The sequence below is a fragment of the Nomascus leucogenys genome, chromosome 17, assembly GCF_006542625.1.
Source record: "Nomascus leucogenys isolate Asia chromosome 17, Asia_NLE_v1, whole genome shotgun sequence".
In the NCBI taxonomy this organism is placed as follows: Eukaryota; Metazoa; Chordata; class Mammalia; order Primates; family Hylobatidae; genus Nomascus; species Nomascus leucogenys.
This window is the reverse complement of record NC_044397.1, coordinates 17,328,671-17,349,076: the sequence shown is the minus strand read 5'-3', so window position 1 is coordinate 17,349,076 and position 20,406 is coordinate 17,328,671. Positions and strand designations below refer to the sequence as shown.

The 20,406-nt window shown below is 39.6% G+C and overlaps 1 protein-coding gene across 2 annotated transcripts in view; it reads right to left on the bottom strand.

Annotated features, from left to right (window-relative positions):
* Nucleotides 1-19,079, bottom strand: part of RBMS1 (RNA binding motif single stranded interacting protein 1) — a 218,659-nt gene extending 199,580 nt beyond the window's left edge. For both annotated transcript variants that reach the window (XM_012496499.2, XM_003266159.3), the window contains exon 1: nt 18,582-19,079. In XM_012496499.2, coding sequence (XP_012351953.1) covers nt 18,582-18,656 — 75 coding nt within the window. In that variant the 5' untranslated portion in view covers nt 18,657-19,079. The remainder of the gene's footprint in view (nt 1-18,581) is intronic.
* Between the last annotated feature and the right edge of the window lie 1,327 nt (nt 19,080-20,406).

The following is a 20,406-nucleotide window of genomic DNA, read 5'->3' as shown; positions in this document are numbered from 1 at the left end:
CAAGATCATGGGATTTTGCTGTTGTTCTTTTTGAAAGAGAAAAACATCTCCGTGAAACTAGAAACACCACCTCACAATAGGAAGGATTAAAAAACATTCTTCAGTCGTGATGGTTGCCTAATAATGTGAATGTACTCAATGCCACTGAATTGTACACAAAAAGTGGTTAAAATGATAAATTTAACATTATTTACCACAATAAACAAAACAAAACTTCTTGAGTACGTATGTACAGGAAGAGTCATTTCAAACATTTGTCATAATCAAACTTAGAGCTTTTTCCTTTTAAAATGCAAAATCTCAGATATAATTCTTATGACCTATTAAAGACAGATTAAATAAAGCATAATGTGGAAAAGGTAGGCAAAAAGTAGGCTTGAGTAGTGTAAGAAAAACCAGAAAACAAATATCCGTTAACTCAATGTCCCGTAAAGTATTTTCAGTTGCACTGCAAGTAATATATTGTATTTATGAAGTGATAATCTTTCACATCCTTGTTGAATAATTATGAGATTCAAGTGATTTTTTTCTTCAGGTTATGGACTTAATGCAGATTTCTGAAGACAGCCTAAAAAATTCCACTAACTAATTTTCTTAGAAAGTTTCCACTATTGATTTGCAATAGACCTGTAAAAATGCTATGGTAGGCACTCACTGAATACTGCTTATCTAATTCATTTGAGTAATCACAGCAGATTTTTAAAAAGGCAATGGGTAGCCATGTTAATTGAAAGAAATGAAACTATCCATTAAGAAAAGTAGTAAGCAGCCATTCCTTCATTCAACAAAATTTACTGATTGCCACACTTCATTCACCTCTCCACCTTCTCTCCTCTATCCTGTGCCCTGGGGGCTGACCACATGCCCTGCTTCACTGGTATCCTCCTCTCTCGGGCTTCCTATTGGTTCCAATTGGAGGCACTGGCAGATCTAAGGGTAGGAGGAAAGTGAGAGATAACTGGTCAACACAAGCTTGGTCCTTGGCTGAAGGTCATCACCTCTCTCAGGGAGCCCCCTGCACTGGGCTTCCCCTCCAGGTTCTGGTAACTGCTCCCACCCTTTGCTCTTTCAGACTTTGAGTAGTAAAAGCACTCGTATTTTGCTGGCCTCAGAAAATGTCATTGTCTCTTTTTGGTTTCCCTAAGACCTGCCAACATATTTGTAAACATTCCTTAAATACCAAGTTTGCGTATGTATGTCATGCACTGCCTATCAGAATCCTAACTAATATAATCACATATTCTTGTCAGACACAGTTTTAGGTCCTTAGAAACCTTTGGCAAATCCTAAGAAATATTGTTTTTAGATATGTAGCCATTTATTTTGCTTTTTAAAATTTAATTGCTTTTCAATAAATAATGCCCCATCCATATGTTATTTTTTAAATTATACTAATAGAGTAGAATGGGCCCCCCGATTTTTTTTTTTTTTTTTTGAGAAGGGTCTCACTCCATCACCCAGGCTGGAATGCAGTTGTGTGACCTTGGCTCACTGCAACCTTCACCTCCAGAGCTCTGTCAATCCTCCTGCCTCAGCTTGTCACGTAGCTGGGACTACAGGAAAAAAAAACCACATCCAGTTAATTTTTGTATTTTTTTGTAGAGATGGGGTTTTGCCATGTTGCACAGGCTGGTCTCAAACTCCTGGACTCAAGTGATCCACCCACCTCAGCCTCCCAAAGTGCCGGGATTACAGGCATGAGCCACCGCACCTGTCCACCACCCCCCTTTTCTATGCACATTATATTCATTATATTTAACTTAAGATAGTCATTGAATACTTGGTTTTTGCATTTTATGAAGTGTTTATGTGACAACGACAAACTAACTTAGCAGTGATTGCCTTTGGGGACACTATGAGCAAGTCTCACAGTAAAGCTTGAGATTGAGAACATTACTTAGGTAATTTAGGCTAAAAGCTCATTTTTATCCTAATCACGTATGTATTTGAAGCAGAACAATTTCATCACTAAAGAATTCTGTCTGTGCCTCATATTCCTCTTTATCATGTTGGTAAAAAAATTATGGATTCAATTCAATAAACACTTACCAAGTACCTACTATGTGCAAAAACATTGTAATAGGCATAAAACTGAACAAAATACACTTCTTGTCTTTAAGGATCTTTTGTTCTTGTAAAGGAAGCCTGCACGTACACAAATTACTGTTTATAAAGTATGATATAAAACTATTTCTAAATGCACATGCAACCTCATGCTATGCCTTTTCTTTCCTGGTATTTTGTGACTTTCTCAGTCTTTTACTCCAGCATTAAATGTTATACAGCATAGTCTAAATGAAATGTCACTTAATGAAAGTTAAAATATAAGAAGAAGCAAAAATCGAATTAGTAAGCAGTCTCCATTTTTTAAGCAACGAAAGAATGAAACTTTACAGGTGGCCTAAGAGTGACAAACAACCAACACAGAATTGCATATATCTAGCAGGGCGTGGTGGTGCTTGCCTGTGGTCTCAGCTACTTCGGAGGCTGATACAGGAGAGTCACTTGAGCCCAGGAGGTTGAGGTTGCAAAGAGCCGTGTTTGCACCACTGCATTCCAGCCTGGGCTACAGAGCGAGACTCTGTCTCAACAACAACAACAACAAAAAAAACAAAAACAAAAAAAATTAATTAAAAGAATTTTATGTACTTGCTTCAGTTTGCCTGCCTTTTTTTTTTTCCCCTAAGGGACAGAGTCTCACTCTGTCACCCAGGCTGCAGTGCAGTGGCACAATCCTAGCTCACTAGCCTTAAACTCCTGGGCTCAATGGATCCTCCTGCCTTAGCCTCCAAGTAGCTGTGACTACAGGTGTATGCCACCATGCCTGGCTTTTTTTTTTAATTTGCCTTCAGATTCTTAGATAACGTGAGTAAACTGTGCTAAAAGCTTCCTAATACATTAAGAAAGTTTGATGAAAGATACTAAAACCAGAAACTTTTATTTTAGTAAGTAAACTTGTATCAAAAAGAAAATTCCCTGTATTTCCAGGGATAATAATTCCTCATCTGCTTCTTTGACCCTCACTTTCCTTTTAGACTTTATATCTTTCCGATTGAATACATACATTTTTAACTCAGACAAATAATCCACATGACTTTTAAGGTGTTCATCATGCCCATCTTTCACCGTTGAAAATTAAACAAGTAAAGGAAGTCCAAGTACAAAGCCACCGCTATGTTTTCGGAGAGATTTGAAACAATCTATTTACACATGAATATTATTAACATCAAAAAATGTTTTGGCTCAGCATGTTGTTTAAGATGATTCTCTCAGTTCCAACCAATCTTCTAGTCCTAGCGGGCCAATTGCTCTACCAAAAAGGCACTGCATGCTGTCTACAAAGGCATGTCTCTCCCGATTCTTAAAACACACTTCCTCACTGGAGACCTCCTTGACTATGACACTTGTCAAATAATAATGGTACACATACAACTTAGATTTTCTTACAGATAGCATGATTTTAAATTGTCCACGGTCCTTTCCTTCTGTGTATCCCAACGCTTCGAGAATTCACCAGTTATGGACACACACACTTACAGGAAGAAAAGTTTTGAACCAACCAGGGCAAAGGACGCTTAAAACAGTGAGAAATAAACAAAAACAAACAAAAAAAGCTAGCTACAATTGTACCTTGCTTTTACTCAATCATACAATCCTAAGAAGTTGGGTGTAAATCAAACATAATAAAACAAACTCATCCTTTTCAAAAGACTTAGGAAATTGCACAAACCATTTCTCCTAATATCTAATTAATCTTTAGTATGCCATGGTTCCTGATAGCTTAAGTTTAAATTATACTTTCTATCAAAGAGTTAGTGACCTGTAATCATCTTTGAAATATGTAAATGAACTAAGGTGGTATTTTTACTGGTAAATCTTCTGTAAATTGTGGAAAAATCATTCTCTCTTATTTGCTCAATATATCCCAATTTCTCCTGTATTTGATTTCCCTAATGCATGGCACACAGCCAGTTGTGACATTTTCAGCTGGTGGACTTAATGAGTATATGATCCAAACAGCACGAGGGAAAAGCTGTGCCCAAAGGCACAATGAGCTTGTTGATGCCACCTACTGTGCATTTTGTTTTTCCAAGGTTATCCACATAATTGACTAAAACAGAGCTCCTGAAGCCTAATTGTATGATGATTCCTGAAGGCTGCCCACCTGCCAAGTGTATTCAGCTAGCTCAGTGAAAAAAACAGAGACCAGTGTGGAGTGCTTGGCATTAGGAAGGTGGTTCCCAACAGAGTGGTGAACGAAAGGGTTGGCTTCAACAGAGAGAGGTGGTGTTTAATCAGAGCCTCACTGGGTTGTTGTTGTTGTTGACCAAACTAATTACAACAGGTAGCGATGGCAGGATAGAGAAACTTTACCAAGAATGAAGTAGTTTGAGTCCATCCGGCCGATCTGGGAAAATTCCAGGCATGCTGAAAAAGTGAAGAGGGTTTTGGCCCCACAGCCATAACAACAAAAATCTTTAGGAATGTGGCAAAGAAAGACTTCAGAAACACAGCAAGGCCATGAATAGGCCAGGGGCCATGGAGTGTGAGCAGGGCGCAGCTCTGGGCTACCCAGCTCATCTACAACAGGTTAGACACATGAGAGCAAGGCAGAATCAGCTCTGGATGCTGCTGTTCTGCCAAATCATGAGAAGCAGCTATGCTAGTTAACCGTAGACAGCACAAAAGTCTGGCCCGCCCTGACTGCCAGGTGACCTCAGACAGAGTGACCATTACTGATTCCTGTTCAGACACCAGCTGGTGCCACTGGCCCCATTCGCATCCCATCCAACCTGTGATCAGTTTCCTGGAGTGATGCTGAAGCTCCTCTGTGGTCTCCCTTCTCCCTTTTTCCTCTGCAGGCCATGGATTGACCAGTCCTGTGAGGTTACGCCCAGACCCTCCCCAGCTCTGGCCTTTCTGCCACTTCCCCTCTCTCTGCCTCCCTAGAGCTCTATTTCTGTCTCTATACACTGGGTAGCCTTTCTCATCTGTAAAATGAGTGGCTTAGACTAGATGATCTTAAAGTTCCTTCCCATTCTAACATTCTGTGATTCTTGGATGTTATAAATTCCCAGAATCATAAAATTTGGAGTTGAAGGAACTTCAGAAGTCATCTATTCAACCTCCTACTCAACCTAGGCTAACCTAGCCAGAACTAACAAGCTTTGAAGGTTCTATGTAGTTGTTTTTGGCTGGCTGAATATAGCAATAATCAAAGCTTAAAACTTTCAATATAAAGCATGAAAAAAATATATATATATAAGATTTTGGGAACATTTAAGAAAAGGTTTGAAGGAACTGAAGTCCATTGAGCAGCATGTTTTATTGCTTAGAAGTTAGTATCTAAGCAGCAATTCCCAATCTTTACTTTCACAATATCGGGGCATATTAAAAAATCATAAGGGATGTCAGAAAATCCTCCAAAAAAACTAATTTTCAATTTATTATTATGTTTATAAATATATAAGGCAGGGTGATGGGGTGTCACAACAACACCAAATAAACTAAGCCATCAAATAAACAAAGAGAATCAAGAGTATAAAGGGGAAACACAGTTATATTTTGACATGTATGCAAGAAAAATCAAAAAGAACGTCATCTGTTCTTAAAGAGTAAGTTTCAGTGGCAAGCTCCTTTTCAAAATTAATTTTGATCTGTGATAATAAACATACTCTCTCTCTTCAAAAGAATTATTTTCTTCATAGAACCTATGCCAACTACCATAATACAGATCTTGAAGAAATCATTGGATGTATTTAAGAAACAAGTACTTAAACAATAACTTTTCATTGTGTTTTATTATTAATTACTTAAAGGGGTAAATTCATAAATAAATAAGAGATATACCATCTTAAAGTTTGGAAGATTCATTAGTGTTAATATATCAATTATCCCCAAATTGATGTATAGATTTAGTATGATTCCAATAAAAATCCTAGCAGATTTATTTTTATGGAAATTGACAAGCCGATGTTAAAATTTATAAGGAAATGCAAAGAACCTAGAATAGTTAAGACCACTTTGGAGAATATGCACTTACTGTATTGCTACAGTAATTAGTATTGACACAAGGATACATATGAAACAGAGCAAGAATCCATTGGGAGGCCAAGGTGACGGATCACCTGGGGCCAGGAGTTCGAGACCAGCCTGGCCAACATAGCGAAACCCCATCTCTACTAAAAATAAAAAAAAATTACCCAGGCACGGTAGCGAACACCCGTAATCTCAGCTACTCCAGAGGCTGAGGCATGAGAATTGCCTGAACCTGAGCGGCAGAGGTTGCAGTGAGCCTAGATCACGCCACTGCACTCCAGCCTAGGCAACAGAGTGAGACTGCCTTTAAAAAGAAAAAAAAAAAAAAAAACGCAAGAGTCCAGGAAAAGAACCACACAAACATGGTCACCTAGTTTACAACAAAGGCAACAATGAAATTCAAACGAGGAAATGTCTTTTCAATAAATTGGGCTGGATCAATAACAGCCATACTGGGGCAGTGGGGGTGGGCAAGGTGGAACAAACAACAATAACAAATCTTGATGCTATCCACACCAAACACAAACATTAATTGGAAATTGATTGCAGGCCTAACTGTGAAAGATAAAACACAGCTTCTAGTAGGAAATGTAAAAACAACAACAACAACAACAACAACAAAAAAAAACACTTCACAATCCTAAAGTAAGCAGATTTCTTAAACAGACACGAAAAGCAATTATCATTAAAGATTGGTAAATTTTACTTCATTAAAATTAAGAACTTCTATTTATTAAAACTATCAATCAGAGAGTAAAAAGGAAAACTGAAAATTAGGGGAAGATATTTTCATACATATGTCTGATGAAGGATTGTATCCAAAATATATTTTAAAACCTACAAACCAATAAAAAAGACAATCCAATTTAAAAAGTGAACAAAAAGTTGAATTGCATGGTATGTAAATTATATCCCAATAAAATTGTTATTTTTTAAAAATGATCAAAAAATTTGCACAAGATTTCTCAAAAGAGGATATCTAATTGGCCAATGAATATATTTGTAAAAGTGCTCAACATCACTAATCATCAAGAAAATGCAAATTAAAACCACAATGAGATATCCACTCACCAGAAGGCTAAAATTAAAAGACTGACAATATCAAGTTTTAGTGAGGACGTAGAGCAATTAGATTTCTCATGCCTTGCTGGCAGGAGAAAACTGGTAGTGTCTACCCAAGCTGAACATACACATATCCTATGACCTACAAATTCCTCTCTTAGGAGTAAGTGCATATGTTGAACACATGATATGAACAAGACAATTACAGTAATTTTATTCAAAATAGTCTTAAATTGAAATAATCCAAATGCTCATTAATAATAGAATGGATAAATAAATTTTGATACAATATATCCTGTAATCCAACACACATAGCATTAAAAAAAGAACCAATTGCACACATAACAACATCAATGACTCAAACCAAAATAATAACGAGCTAAGGAGGCCAGACAGAAAAGGATACATACAACATGGTTTCATCTTTATGATGTACAAGAATGGATACAACCAACCAACAAAAATAGAAGTCACACTAGTAGTTACCTTTAGTGGGTACAAGTGAGGATGCTGTCTGGTTCTGGAAATGTTATCACCTGAGTGGTTATTACATGAGTATATCAACCTATAGATTTAAAATTTTGCACTATATAAGTTTTAAATAAACAAAATTATTCCACTGCGCTTTGTGATGATGCACACTATGTTTTAATTACATATCGCACCTTCCAGGGCCTAATACCATGCCTGGACAGTAAGTATTTACTGAATGTAATTAAACTGACCAGGTAGTTCCATTTGTATCGACTTAACTAGATGATTTTTAGAATAATATGTCTGATTTGCTAATAGAAGAACTATGGCTGTGCACTTCCTGAAGACTCCTTTAAAATTCCCAGTGCATTCATTTATATTTAAAATATCTGGCTTCTTTTTCCCCAAAAAAGGGAGATAGGAGGATTTGCATACTGAAAAACAAACAAAAATGACCCATTTGGAGGATTTAACAAGATTCAAATCAAAGAAGCAAAGGAAGAGGAAACAAAGAAAGGTGCTGTTGTGGCGCCCTAGAAAGCAGATGCTCATTAGGGCTCAGGCACAGATTACTATCACAATGTACTTATCTCAACATGCTATCGTCAGACCACACAGTCAAATCAAATTTTGAAGGCTCAAAGGATGTGTACTGAAGAACATCCTGTACTGCTGAAACATGAATTTGAATTTTGTGACAGAGACAGAGAGGTAGAAAAGAACACCAGATATTACCCACTGTCATTTTAAATCCTATCTGTAGGTTAAAAAATAATCTCTCTTAAAAAAAAAAAAGCAAACAAAATCAAGGTTAGAGATTTCTTCTGCTAAACTTAAAGTCTGATAAACTATTACCAAATAAGAAACACATCTTTTTTTAGGTTTTTGCCAGTTGAAAAAACACAACTTTTTTGTGATTATTTTTTAGGTAAAGAACAATTAGTATTCAAAAAGTAGAAAAAATGGTTATACTGATTTTCAATTGTAGTATGGGTTAAGAAAAAAATGTACACCGCTTGCTATTTGACTTTATCACATTTAAGTTTCAATCTCATTAGGAGTATACATTTACCATGAAAATACTTCCTATTATGCTAATTATGTACTTTTGTTCAAAGTATTACATCATGTCTATGGTTCCATAGCACACTTATACATTACCAGATAAAATTTTATTTAAAATTTCCATATAAAATTAAATAAAGAATCAGAAGAGAAAACCCTAATCAGGGGCAATTGTTGTTAGCAAATACTTAATCATAATCTACAGCATTAAGAGGTAGTAAAGATTTTTTAGCCAAATTATGTCAGACCCACTTGGTCCCTGATTCCGGCAGATGGAGTGGGAGTAGCTTATACAATGGTCACACTGGTGCATCTACCACTGTCACACACACCTGTTAGTGGACAGAAGTCAGTCCAGAGTGGCTTAACTCTAAGAGTACAAGAAGCGAATTGGAGAGCAGGAGTGGAGAAGAAGAGAGAAAGTAAACACACTTTGAAACTGTCCAGACCCTTGCTGGATAGGGGTATGGACCTCATGCCACCCAAGCCCACTCTGCAGGACACTGGCTTTTGTGCAGCTCTTCATCACAGAGTCTGTTGAGCTACAACCCAGAAAAAAACATGAAGGGATCTCTGGTCTGTCTAATTTATCCTCTTAAGCATAGATTTGTTCAGTATTTGTCTTCCTTCCAGGATAAGATTCTTTTTTTTCTTTTTTTTTAAGAGACAGTGTCTCACTATGTTGCCCAGGCTGGTCTGGAACTCTTGGATTCAAGCAATCCTCCCCCATCGGCCTCCCAAAAGTATTGAAATTATAGGCATAGCCACTGCTCCCCACCATGGGTAAGATTCTTAACCTGTGCTCCACAGGCTGATTCTAGGTAAACATTTGAGGTTAATAAAAATGTACGCCATCGGCTGGGCGCGGTGGCTCACGCCTGTAATCCCAGCAGTTTGGGAGGCCAAGGCGGGCAGATCACGAGGTCAGCAGATCGAGACCATCCTGGCTAACGAGGTGAAACCCCGTCTCTACTAAAAATACAAAAAATTAGCCGGACGTGGTGGCGGGGGCCTGTAGTCCCAGCTACTCGGAGAGGCTGAGGCAGGAGAATGGCGTGAACCCGGGAGGCGGAGCTTGCAGTGAGCCGAGATCGCGCCACTGCACTCCAGCCTGGGCGACAGAGTGAGCGAGACTCCGTCTCACAATAAAAAAAAAAAAAAAAAAAAAAATGTACACCATCATCAGATTCTCAAGGAGTTCTGGGGTCTGGGGATTCCCTAAAAAGTTACGAAGCATTGGCCGGGCGCAGTGGCTCACGCCTGTAATCCCAGCACTTTGGTAGGCTGAGGCGGAAGGATCACGAGGTTAGGAGATCGAGACCATCCTGGCTAACATGGTGAAACCCCGCCTCTACTGAAAATACAAAAACTTAGCCGGGCGTGGTAGCGGACGCCTGTAGTCCCAGCAACTCGGGAGGCTGAGGCAGGAGAATGGCGTGAACCAGGGAGGCGGAGCTTGCAGTGAGCTAAGATTGAGCCACTGCACTCCAGCCTGGGCGACAGAGCAAGACTCTGTCTCAAAAAAAAAAAAAAAAAAAAAAGTTACGAAGCATCAACGAACCAGGAAAAGGTAAAAAGAGAATAGGAATTGGAAGAGATAGACAGAATTTTTACTTTGTCTTTTTGTTTCCTTCTGACTGCCAGCCTCAAGAGATGTTTGCTTGATTCAGGGCTGAAGGAGAGTAAAGAAAAGCTGTGAGGCTGTAGTAATCTAGTAGTGGTAAGCTCAGCATGAGAGGCACTACTAGGAACCCTCGGCTCCTAAAAAGGAAAAGATTTTATTTTAATTAGGGGGGAAAGGGAACGAGTTTATCTCTGAGGCCAGCACAAGAAAACAGGTGAGTGGGTCTAGAAGTGAAGAGGGCTCTCAGGGGACCCCCAGAGGAAGCTCCAGCACAAACTCCCTGATCCCTGTGACTTCACAAGTTGCACCTCCCATCTTCTTGAAACCCCTCCCGTCATAAAAGCGCAAAGCCTTGTTGAAAGATTGTAGAAGAACCCTGTCTTCCCACTCACCCAAAGAAAGCAAAGACGGGTTCCTGGAAATCTAACTCTGAAAACTCACCCATCTCTCCAAGAAACATCTGAGGTGGTGATTTGGTTCAATGACAGTGTTAGTAGAGAACTATACGTGAATTACAAAGTGGGTTACTTTTACAGACTCTTATAGGTTCGCTGGGGACCATATCATTAAGGATAACTATTTATTTATGAAATGAATTTCAAGTTTTAAATAACCAAATGACAAGCAAACTATTTGGAATAAAATTGTTGGAAATGCAACTCACTTATAAGTTAAGGTATACCCAATTTTTGAACAAATCACATAGAGCATGAGAAAAACATCACTAGTAGCCAATTCTCTGATAGGTAATTCTTTCTGTGTTTATTGTTTTTTAAATAGAAGTATACAAATGATCATGTGGAATGAAACCTAAAAAGAGGCTGAGATTAGGCACCTTTTTAAAAGAATGTCATTTTAGAAACAATGAAATTAATCAGAGCTGTACTTTGTAGGAGGCAAAGAGAGTCGTGGGAGTATTTCAGCTAGTGACTTGAAAATACATTTTTCCAGCAAATTTTTCTTTTTATAAATGTCTGCATTTGTCAAAAACCTGTTGGATGATGAAACAAAATTGTTGTTGAGAAGACAAAGGTAAAGTGGACGATATTACAAATTTCAATATAATTTACTTTTCCTAATGACTAAATATTTTATCTGAGACCTTATTATATAAACTGTGAAAATATTTCATTGTAATTCTACTGGTAAGGGAGGGTTTAGGGGTTCTCCAGTTCAAATATCCTCCCAATTGCAACTCAAAATCATCATGTTTAAAAAGTATTTAACAGGGGAAATAGTATAGTATTATTTGAGGATAATATAAATGTAAGCTCATAATATAAAATTCTGTTTTCGCAATTTGATTCCCTGTCCTCCACCCCCCACCCCCGGTCCAAGAAACTCAAGTTCGGAGCATGGCATTCTATGATGTATCCATCCAATTCTGCCATTCTAAGTATTCAGTTTTTCAACTTGTAGAAGAAACACCTCTAGTATTGTGTGAAATGGGTCTGGGAAGATGATGCATTTTTCCTTCAGGACCAGTGAAAATATTTATGACATCTATGAAATGATCTCATTTTGTTGCACAAAATCTTTCCCTGAAATCACTGTTTATCTGGGACCCAGCAGCCCAACTGCATAGCACATGTTGTTCAATGGGCAGCCTGAGGAATGGATTCCAGGGCCCACACTGAGGCCAAGTAGAGGACAACAGGACTCCTGAAGCACTTGGATCCAGTTGCAGAGGTGAATAATATCTTATTTTGAAAGAATTAAAGCTGGCTGATGACCAGATAAAGAGATATCCACTAAAGATCAGGAATAATTTTTTAACATCTTATTTTCTGAAGAAATGCCAGCCCACATTAGACACTTTATCAATGTGTAGATTGCAGGCAAGCAATGATCTAATTAGCAGCATTACAAACCCCAAACTTATTTCCTCCCCTTGGCCAGAAGCAAAGCTAATCAGTTAGGAAAAATAAACATCATTTCAAATGGCTCAAAACAATCAAAGTTATATTTCTGTATAACCACTATGTCATCATTTAAGGACTACATTTCCAACCTGCCACACCTCTAATAGGTTGGCTTAACAGCACATTTGTAAGCATAAAACTAGAAAACTAATAGGGTGAAATAAATTGATTAAATATGAAACTTTAAGGAGAAGGAGTTAACATAAAGTACAAAAAATATTATTCGTTTAAAATTCCAAGTACTCTTAAAAGAATTTATACAGCAGAAAAAATGCAAAACAATGCTGATAAGTCAAAAAATTCATTTATTCATTTAAAGCCTTATTTCTTTCTAAAATTCCCAGGTTTATTGTAGCTTTTATTAGCATTTTTCACTTTCTTACAAAAGACATGGCAAAGTGTTTAATCCTACATATATCTTAGTGCCTTCTCAGTCACTCAAACCCAGGACATCAGCTGGTGTGCTGCTTTCGTGGGTGTGCTACTTTGTAAATACTCTGTGCTTATTTCTTGCATTGTGTCTATTCTGTCCTCCCTGGTAGCTTGTGAGGTGCTAGAGAGCAGGTACCAGATGATCAACTCTCCCAATGTCAAGTGCAAAGAATGATGTACTGGGGTCACTCAGTAAATACAGTTGATTGGCTAGTGTTTTAGTCCTTCATGATGAGCCTCAGCAATTTTACAACAACTACCAGCTTAAATCTTTACCTAATCCAAAACACAGATACTATAGTGAATGTAGAAATCACCCACCAACATTGATTTAGCATGTTTACAGTGCCAGATCTACATGCAAGCTAACTGTTCATATCAGCATCCAACCTCACTTTTAGAATCTAGGTTTTCATATTCAACATCCAACATATTCTCCATCTTCTGAAATACATCCATTTAAGAATTAGTTAAGAGACAACATAGGGAGAGAATGACAATGCTTAATTGTATACATTTTTCTCCCCTAGGAGGTTCAGATGTTGACTTTTTCTCTTTCCTTTTTGTTTTTCTCTCATCATTTTGACATGCTTATTTTCCAGGGCTTGTTTGAAAAATTAAAATATTCACGTAATTTCATTAAGGAGACTAGATGCATTGAGGAATTAGATTATGGGAGATATATGTTCAGTTTGTGGTTGGTTTAGCTGTTACCATCCTCTCTACACTCTTCTATTGACCTCATATCTACCAGACTAAGAAATGCTTTGTTTCTATTATCAAATTTGCATATGTACTCAAATTTGTATGTGTGTTCAACACACACCGTTTGTTCTAAAATGACATTTTGCTCTGTATCACCTAACCAAACTACGACCTCCGTCGTCCAATTGCTGCCTCTCATGAGGCACAGCTGAGTTCCATCACGTTTCACTATTTATTCATTAAAATAAAACAGCAGAGGCTGGGCGCAGTGGCTCATGCCTGTAATCCCAGCACTTTGAAAGGAGGCTGAGGCAGACAGATCACGAGGTCAGGAGTTCAAGACCAGCCTGGCCAACATAGTGAAACCCCATTTCTACTGAAAATACAAAAATTAGGGAGGAATTGTGGCACACGCCTGTAGTCCTAGCTACTTGGGAGGCTGTGGCAGGAGAATTGCTTGAACCCGGGAGGCAGAAGTTGTAGTGAGCTGAGATCGTGCCAGCGCACTCCAGCCTGGGCAACAGAGCAAGACACCATCTCAAAAATAAATAAATAAAACAGCAGAGGAAACAGAACATTTAAATTCATCCCACATAAAATCCCCAAGCCGATGTTCAACTTTCGAATATTTGGTTTGGTTTTATACCAAATGTTATGGTGCTGCATTTGAATAACTGACATGTCATTACTACATTTCTTTAAAATAAGCTATTTTAAATTGCATAGAACACTTCCACTCAAGAGTAACTTGACATACTCCTATTTCTATAATATTCTATTATTTCTATAGTATTCCAATGAATAAGATAAAACTTTACTGTCTCAATTTAAAAGCTAGATGCCGAAATGGTTTCAATAAACTATTAAACAAAATACAAAGTCAGAGCAATGGATTAGTAAAAATTCTTTTCTTGAAAGTATATTACATGGAAATTCCCCACATTTGAATTTAAACTCAAAGCCAAGATTGCCTAAGATGTAAGGTATATGTAGTTATACTGATACTAAATGGCTGAATACTTTCCTAGCTCACCTATCTTTTCCTTTTCCCTTCAAGGAACTTAAGATGTGGCTCCCAACATAGGGGAAAAAAAAAAAAGTTGTATGGGAAATTCAAAAGAAATAGCTATTGGAAGAGAAGGGTGCTACACTGTTGCATTGTAATGCATCTTCATTTTAATAGTTACGTGTCCTTCAGCCTTCCAATACCACTTCCAGATAGTCATACATAATACCCCACTCACTTAAGGAAATAAGGTTGATTCATCAGTGTAAAATACTGCATTACCAAACTGACATATTTTAAGCAAACTTTATTTACCTCATAAATGTGGTTACTTCTCATGACACAAAGCGCCCCATGTCTGAATATTATGCCTGTGTACTTCCACTTAATTAGATGCAACAGTTTTATGTATCAAATCAGGACTACTAATTTCTGGAGAAACAGATTGATACAATATTCATTTGGCTACAAGTAAGTAAGAGTTAAGGAATTCAACAAAAAATGCATGCAAAAGTTCAATGCAGAAAAACTGCTTTGTTCTAGTAGCCTTTATTAATAGAATAAATTATTATCATTTATTATTTTCAGATTCTGAAGCTAGATTCAGATATATTCTGTGCCATAAACTTATGTAAAAATGCCGTAAAAACAAAATTGTTTCGTTTTAGAAAGAAACATCTCTTTTGTATAGACATTTCTTTAGTATGGAAAACAATACATCTTTATACACAAAAACTTTAAAAAATCAAGCTTTCCATTTATTTTATAGAAATACATTCTTAGAACTATGTGAATAAAGATTACAACTGTCCCAAATTGCTTTTGGTTGGTACAAAATATGTAGCTAACTAATCATGGAAAGAAAATTTTGTACTTCCCTTTCTTCAAAAGAAACAGAGTATTTCAATCCCCACAACTATTTACATACATGCACTGGCAATAATGTATATTGTAGTATCTTTGAAATAAACAGACCATAATTCAAGGGTTGCTTTTACAATAAGTGAAATTAATGCAGCCACTGGTTGAAAATGTGTACATACAAATCTTTAAGTTAAAATATGTTAGATTATCAACATCTTTTTTCTGTGTAGCTAAAAGATGGATATTAAATTTAATATAATACAGCATAGGTCATTTTAAAATCGAGAAAATTATTTAGGACAATATGTGGTTATGTTTATAAAGCCACATCAAGCTACATTTCAGAATGAATGTGTCAGCTGATAAAAAGAATCTGCTGTAATAAGACAGACCATCCTCACTGAGAAATACAGAAAAAAAAAAAAAAAACCAACAGCATGTGAAATCAGGTTACTTGAAATTTATGTAACTCTACACCAAGGTATTATGAATATTATACAATCTCATTCATTTCCACTCATGTCCTGCTCTTCCATAGTACACTCAAGTTTATTTTATGTTTCATGGAGACATATTACTTTTTCTAATGATTTTTTTTCTTTCTGTCAAAGTACAAAGCATACCAATATGGTCATTTGCTCCAATGTAGCCCAACGGATGGTATTTTTTTATTAATAAAATGTGGAAGTAACTAGTATGTTTTTATGGGGAAAATTACAAAATAAATTTACAAAAATAGACTGGATCACTAAAACAAGAAGAATGGTTTGGCATATATAACTTTTAAAAGTACGGTAACAAAGCAAACTGTTAAGTTCCATTTTACCTAGTATTATCTATTCCTTCTGATTAAAAGAATCAGATTTGAGAAAATCACATCTATCTCTTGAGTACAAATTAGATTATCAATTTTTAGATGACCATGCCATTCTTCAGTTTTTGATATAGCTTCCAAACAGAAGTTTCAAAATGACTGCCTAGCAAACACATCACTGTACTTTAAACAGAGTGATGTTTTCTATCCCATATTTTCGGAAGGTTAAAGCACACACAGAGGCAAGAATCATGACAGACAGCAGATCCTAAGAGAGTTTATTAACTCTTTAGGTAGATTAGGCAACACTTGTTTTTAAACTAACTACAGATCAAAGTCTATTTTTTTTAAAATGACTCAACATTACTACCATGCTACCGACAGATACATAAGGGAGAAAAAAAAAAGGGCTACCTGTTCCGAACTCTGCTTACCTAAAATTTGCATCTAGTCACGTGCCACTTTTAGAAGATGTCCCCTTCTGAGATAATCAAGATACTTGTACAACAGGGAATTTAGACTTAATTACCAAACTTTAATACCATGTTATATAGGTCAAGTGAATATGTATACCTTTCTCCAAAAACAAAGGAATTCCAAATAATAGGATTTCAGATTTAATTGTAGAATTAGCAAAATGTTTTGAGAATGTCATTTACCGCAACACAAATCAATATTAAATGCTTTATGCAGGAAGCACACTTTCAGAAAATGGGCCGTAAAGCTTTCTGGGATCCGACCCTAATTACTAGAGCAGGCTCTTGCCGTTTGTCTCTCTCTTCAATTATTTACAGGGCAAAAAAGCCAAATGGCATTGCATTAGCTACATTAAATGGTATGGACTTGGTTTCTAACTTACTAATGGTATATAAAAATTACTAAGGTAAATGTGCCTGTAGAAACATGGCTTTTTTTCTTCCTCACCTGAGTGGGTGTATTTATTATTCATATTGTTAAGTGTTGAATAAGCTGTCCTTTTGGCACCCAATGCTGCATAATTTAAACAAGTGCATTAAATATATAAGACATCTAAAAGGTAGTGCATTGATTATGCCACAAAATTTCTTTGAACAGCTACCACGTAGCTTACAGAAAACTAGCATCTCCTGCAAGTTCCTGAAAACAAATACTGTGAGAACTACACAGAGATGAATAAGGGGTATCCTTGCTGCTACCATTTTGCTGCTTTCTGGTGACCGAAAGTAAAGTGGGAATTGGGGGAAGTGAAAATGAGGCCCTGGATTGCTAGGACATTTCTGGTCTCGAAACTGACAAGTGTCCTTTTTACGTAGACAAATGCAGGGCTATGTCGTAAGTACACGAAAACGTGGACCACACACATTCTAAGAAAGAAAAGGCTGAATCAGAGATTCTTTGTACCAGGCCGGAAATGCCCAACTACCAGCAAGCAGAGCATGATTACAACCTCCCAAAGAAAGTTCGGACACTGCATCCATACCTGATTCTTTTGTGATCTAGAAGGGCACCCGGAGTTGTGATAGATGTTAATGGCTGAAGAAGGCTGCTGCGTCCAACTTCCACCCTCCCAAATTCTGGCGGCTGCTTCCAAAGCAGTGAAATTTCCAGTCTTCATGGCCCAAACAATTTTTTTAAATGAGTTCGGGAGGCATCAAATTCTTATTGTAAAAATAAGATAGGCCCACTAACAAAGTACCCAGGGTACCTAGAAAGCCAGGCGCAATTTGTATGGCTACATGTCATCAGCTGTTGTTACCCAAGAGTGTGCCGAGGTCACTTTTTAAAAAGCAACATTGGAAATCGATCTGTAGCAAACATATAAGCTAGTTTTGTTTTTGTTTCTTTTTTAACCAAATACGAAGTGACTTCTTTTTCTGCACTGAAATCTGCCCATTGTCCCTCCTTTGCAAAACCTCTAGAGATTAGAAGGGACATCAATGAACGCGAGTGAACTTTGGCCACTTTTCTACCCAAAACACCAGCGTAAAAGTAGAAATCAGTAACCAGGTGAAGTGCCACACCGCACAAAGATCAGAGGCGAGGGGCGGGCGAGCAGGGCCGGAGGCGGGGAGGAAAATGTCCCGGCCCCGTCGCCCCTCCAGCCCCAGTCATCGCGCGCGCGGGAGGTGGAGGGGAGTCCCCGGGGGGCGGGAGGCTCCGCGCCACGGCGAGGGGAGCGAAGAGTTACAGCCTACAGGGCGAGGCCCTTGGAGAAGGGGTCGAAAAGCCGGGCCACCAGCGGATCCAGACGCGCACGCCAGGCGACTGCCGCCGGCCAGCCAGGGCTCGGCGAGGGGCGCCGCTCGGCCCCGCGACCCTCCCTGCTGGCCAGGCCAGGAAGGGGCTGGTGGCTCTTTCCTGTCTAGTCTCTCCCCCCGCGGCTTTCTGTAACCCGATCCCCGCACTCCGCTCCCAGGGAAGCCGCCGCCCCGCGCGCCGCCCGGCTCTGCCCAGGCCAGCGCTATAGTTAGCAACCTTCCAGCAACTCCGCCCGGGGATGGCGGGGGCTCGCCGCGCGCCCCTCCCCGGGCCCGACCCCGCGCGCGTCCCCGGGCCCCCTCCTCCGGCCGTCACCTCCCCGCGGCGCCCCTTTACCTTGGCTTGCAGATACTGGGGGTAATAGTAGGTGGCGTACTGAGGGTACATCTGCTGTTTCCACACTTTGCCCATGAAGCTGGAAGGGAGCCTGCCGTGCAGGGTCGCGGACACTTTGGGGTTTCCAAGTCTCGGGCTCTCCTGCCTCTCCCTTTCCGGCGGCGGCGGCAGCGGCGGCGGCGGCTGCTGCTGCTGCCGCTGCTCCACCTCCCAGCCGGGACCAGACGTCCTCCTCCTCCTCCTCCTCCTCCTCTTCCTCCTCCTCCTCCTCCTCTTCCTCCTCCTCCTCCCAGGCAGAAAGAAAGACACTGCAGAGCGCAGAGGGCACCCCGGACAGGGCGCTCCCAAGGAGTTTGCTCCCGGAGCCCGAGTGCTCCGGGGCTGCCAAGGGCTGGCGCGCTGGCCGCGGTCCGCTCGGGCGAGCCGGCTGCGCGGGGCTGAGAGGTGATCAATACAAGTGGAAAGTGCGGCAGCGGCGGCTGCGCTCGGTGCCAGGCGGCATCTGGGGTGGGTGGATGTGGAGAGAGGAGAGGGGCTGGCGTTCCGAGGCCGTGGGGGAAGGGCGGGCGGGGGCGGGGCCTGGGCGCCACCGAGCCCGGGACCCGCTGGAGGTGAGGGCTGAGTTTTAACCACTCCTCACCTCCCAGGCTCGCGGTTGGACGAGCGGAAGCCCTGGGAGTCCAGATCGCTTTGTGTCGGGGGTGGGGAAATGGGAGTGGGAGTGGGGGGTGGAGGGGGAATGCGGGGGGACCCAGCTTAAGAACTGCAGGGCGGGCACCTCTTTTGCTTTCCCTAGTTTTTATCTTCGTAAGGGGGAGGGGAAATAAGGGAAAAGAGGAAATCTGATTAATCTTTTACTTCCCACCGCCCAGTAATTTTTTTTCACAAGGGAAGGAAAATGATTTAATGCCCAACAAAGCTGGAGTCCGGACACCTGGGTTCTGTTCCTCCCACCCACCCCCCACCCGGGGCCACAAGACTAATCTAGGTGACCTTGGGAGGGTTAGCGTCCTTCGGTTTGGTTTTCCCAGATGTGAGAGGTGAAATCATGCCCCTTGCACAAGGGGAGGCAAAGCACACACACACACACACACACACCCCTCACAACAAATAGACGAATCCTTCTAAGAGGGGGATGCCGCAAAGAGGCAGAATGTTATTAGAGGACACAATATAGACATCAGCTTTTCTCTGCCTCCTTCTAATGCTGCCAGACAGTCTGTCAACTCCCACTCAGGAGCAAGGAAACTCCCTGAGTTTGGAATATTTTAAGGCCATTTTGAAAGTCACGCTGGCATATTGTTGCAGTGTGCTTCAGTGACATATAAAATCAATCTCTCTTTCTGCCTCTCTCCATCTCCTAATTGTCACAGCTCTAGACAGCCCCAGACCAGCAGTGGTTCAGTTCACTACATAACGATATAATTTAATGGAGTTAATTGGTCCCCAAAGCTGCCTGCAGAAGACTTTTATATTCCAGCTCAAAAAGAGAGCTAATACCAAAATGTACATACGGATAGCATAGGTAAGCAAGCATCCTCAAATTAGGGTTCAGGCACATCTAATAAAATGTAATAAAAAACTGTGTTTGTTATTAAATAGATCTTGATTACTTTGTCATTTTGGTTTTTGAAGAGTCTTTTGTTAATAGCACAAGGTAAATTAAACTCAACTGGAATGCATTATTTTGTTAAACATTTATTATTTTTATATGATAACATTTTAAAATAGGTTTAGTAAGATACTTTAAAACAATGACAGAATAGGGACCTGAAACCCTTATAATCGTTAATGGTTTAGACAAATTGCTAGATCTTTCATGTTT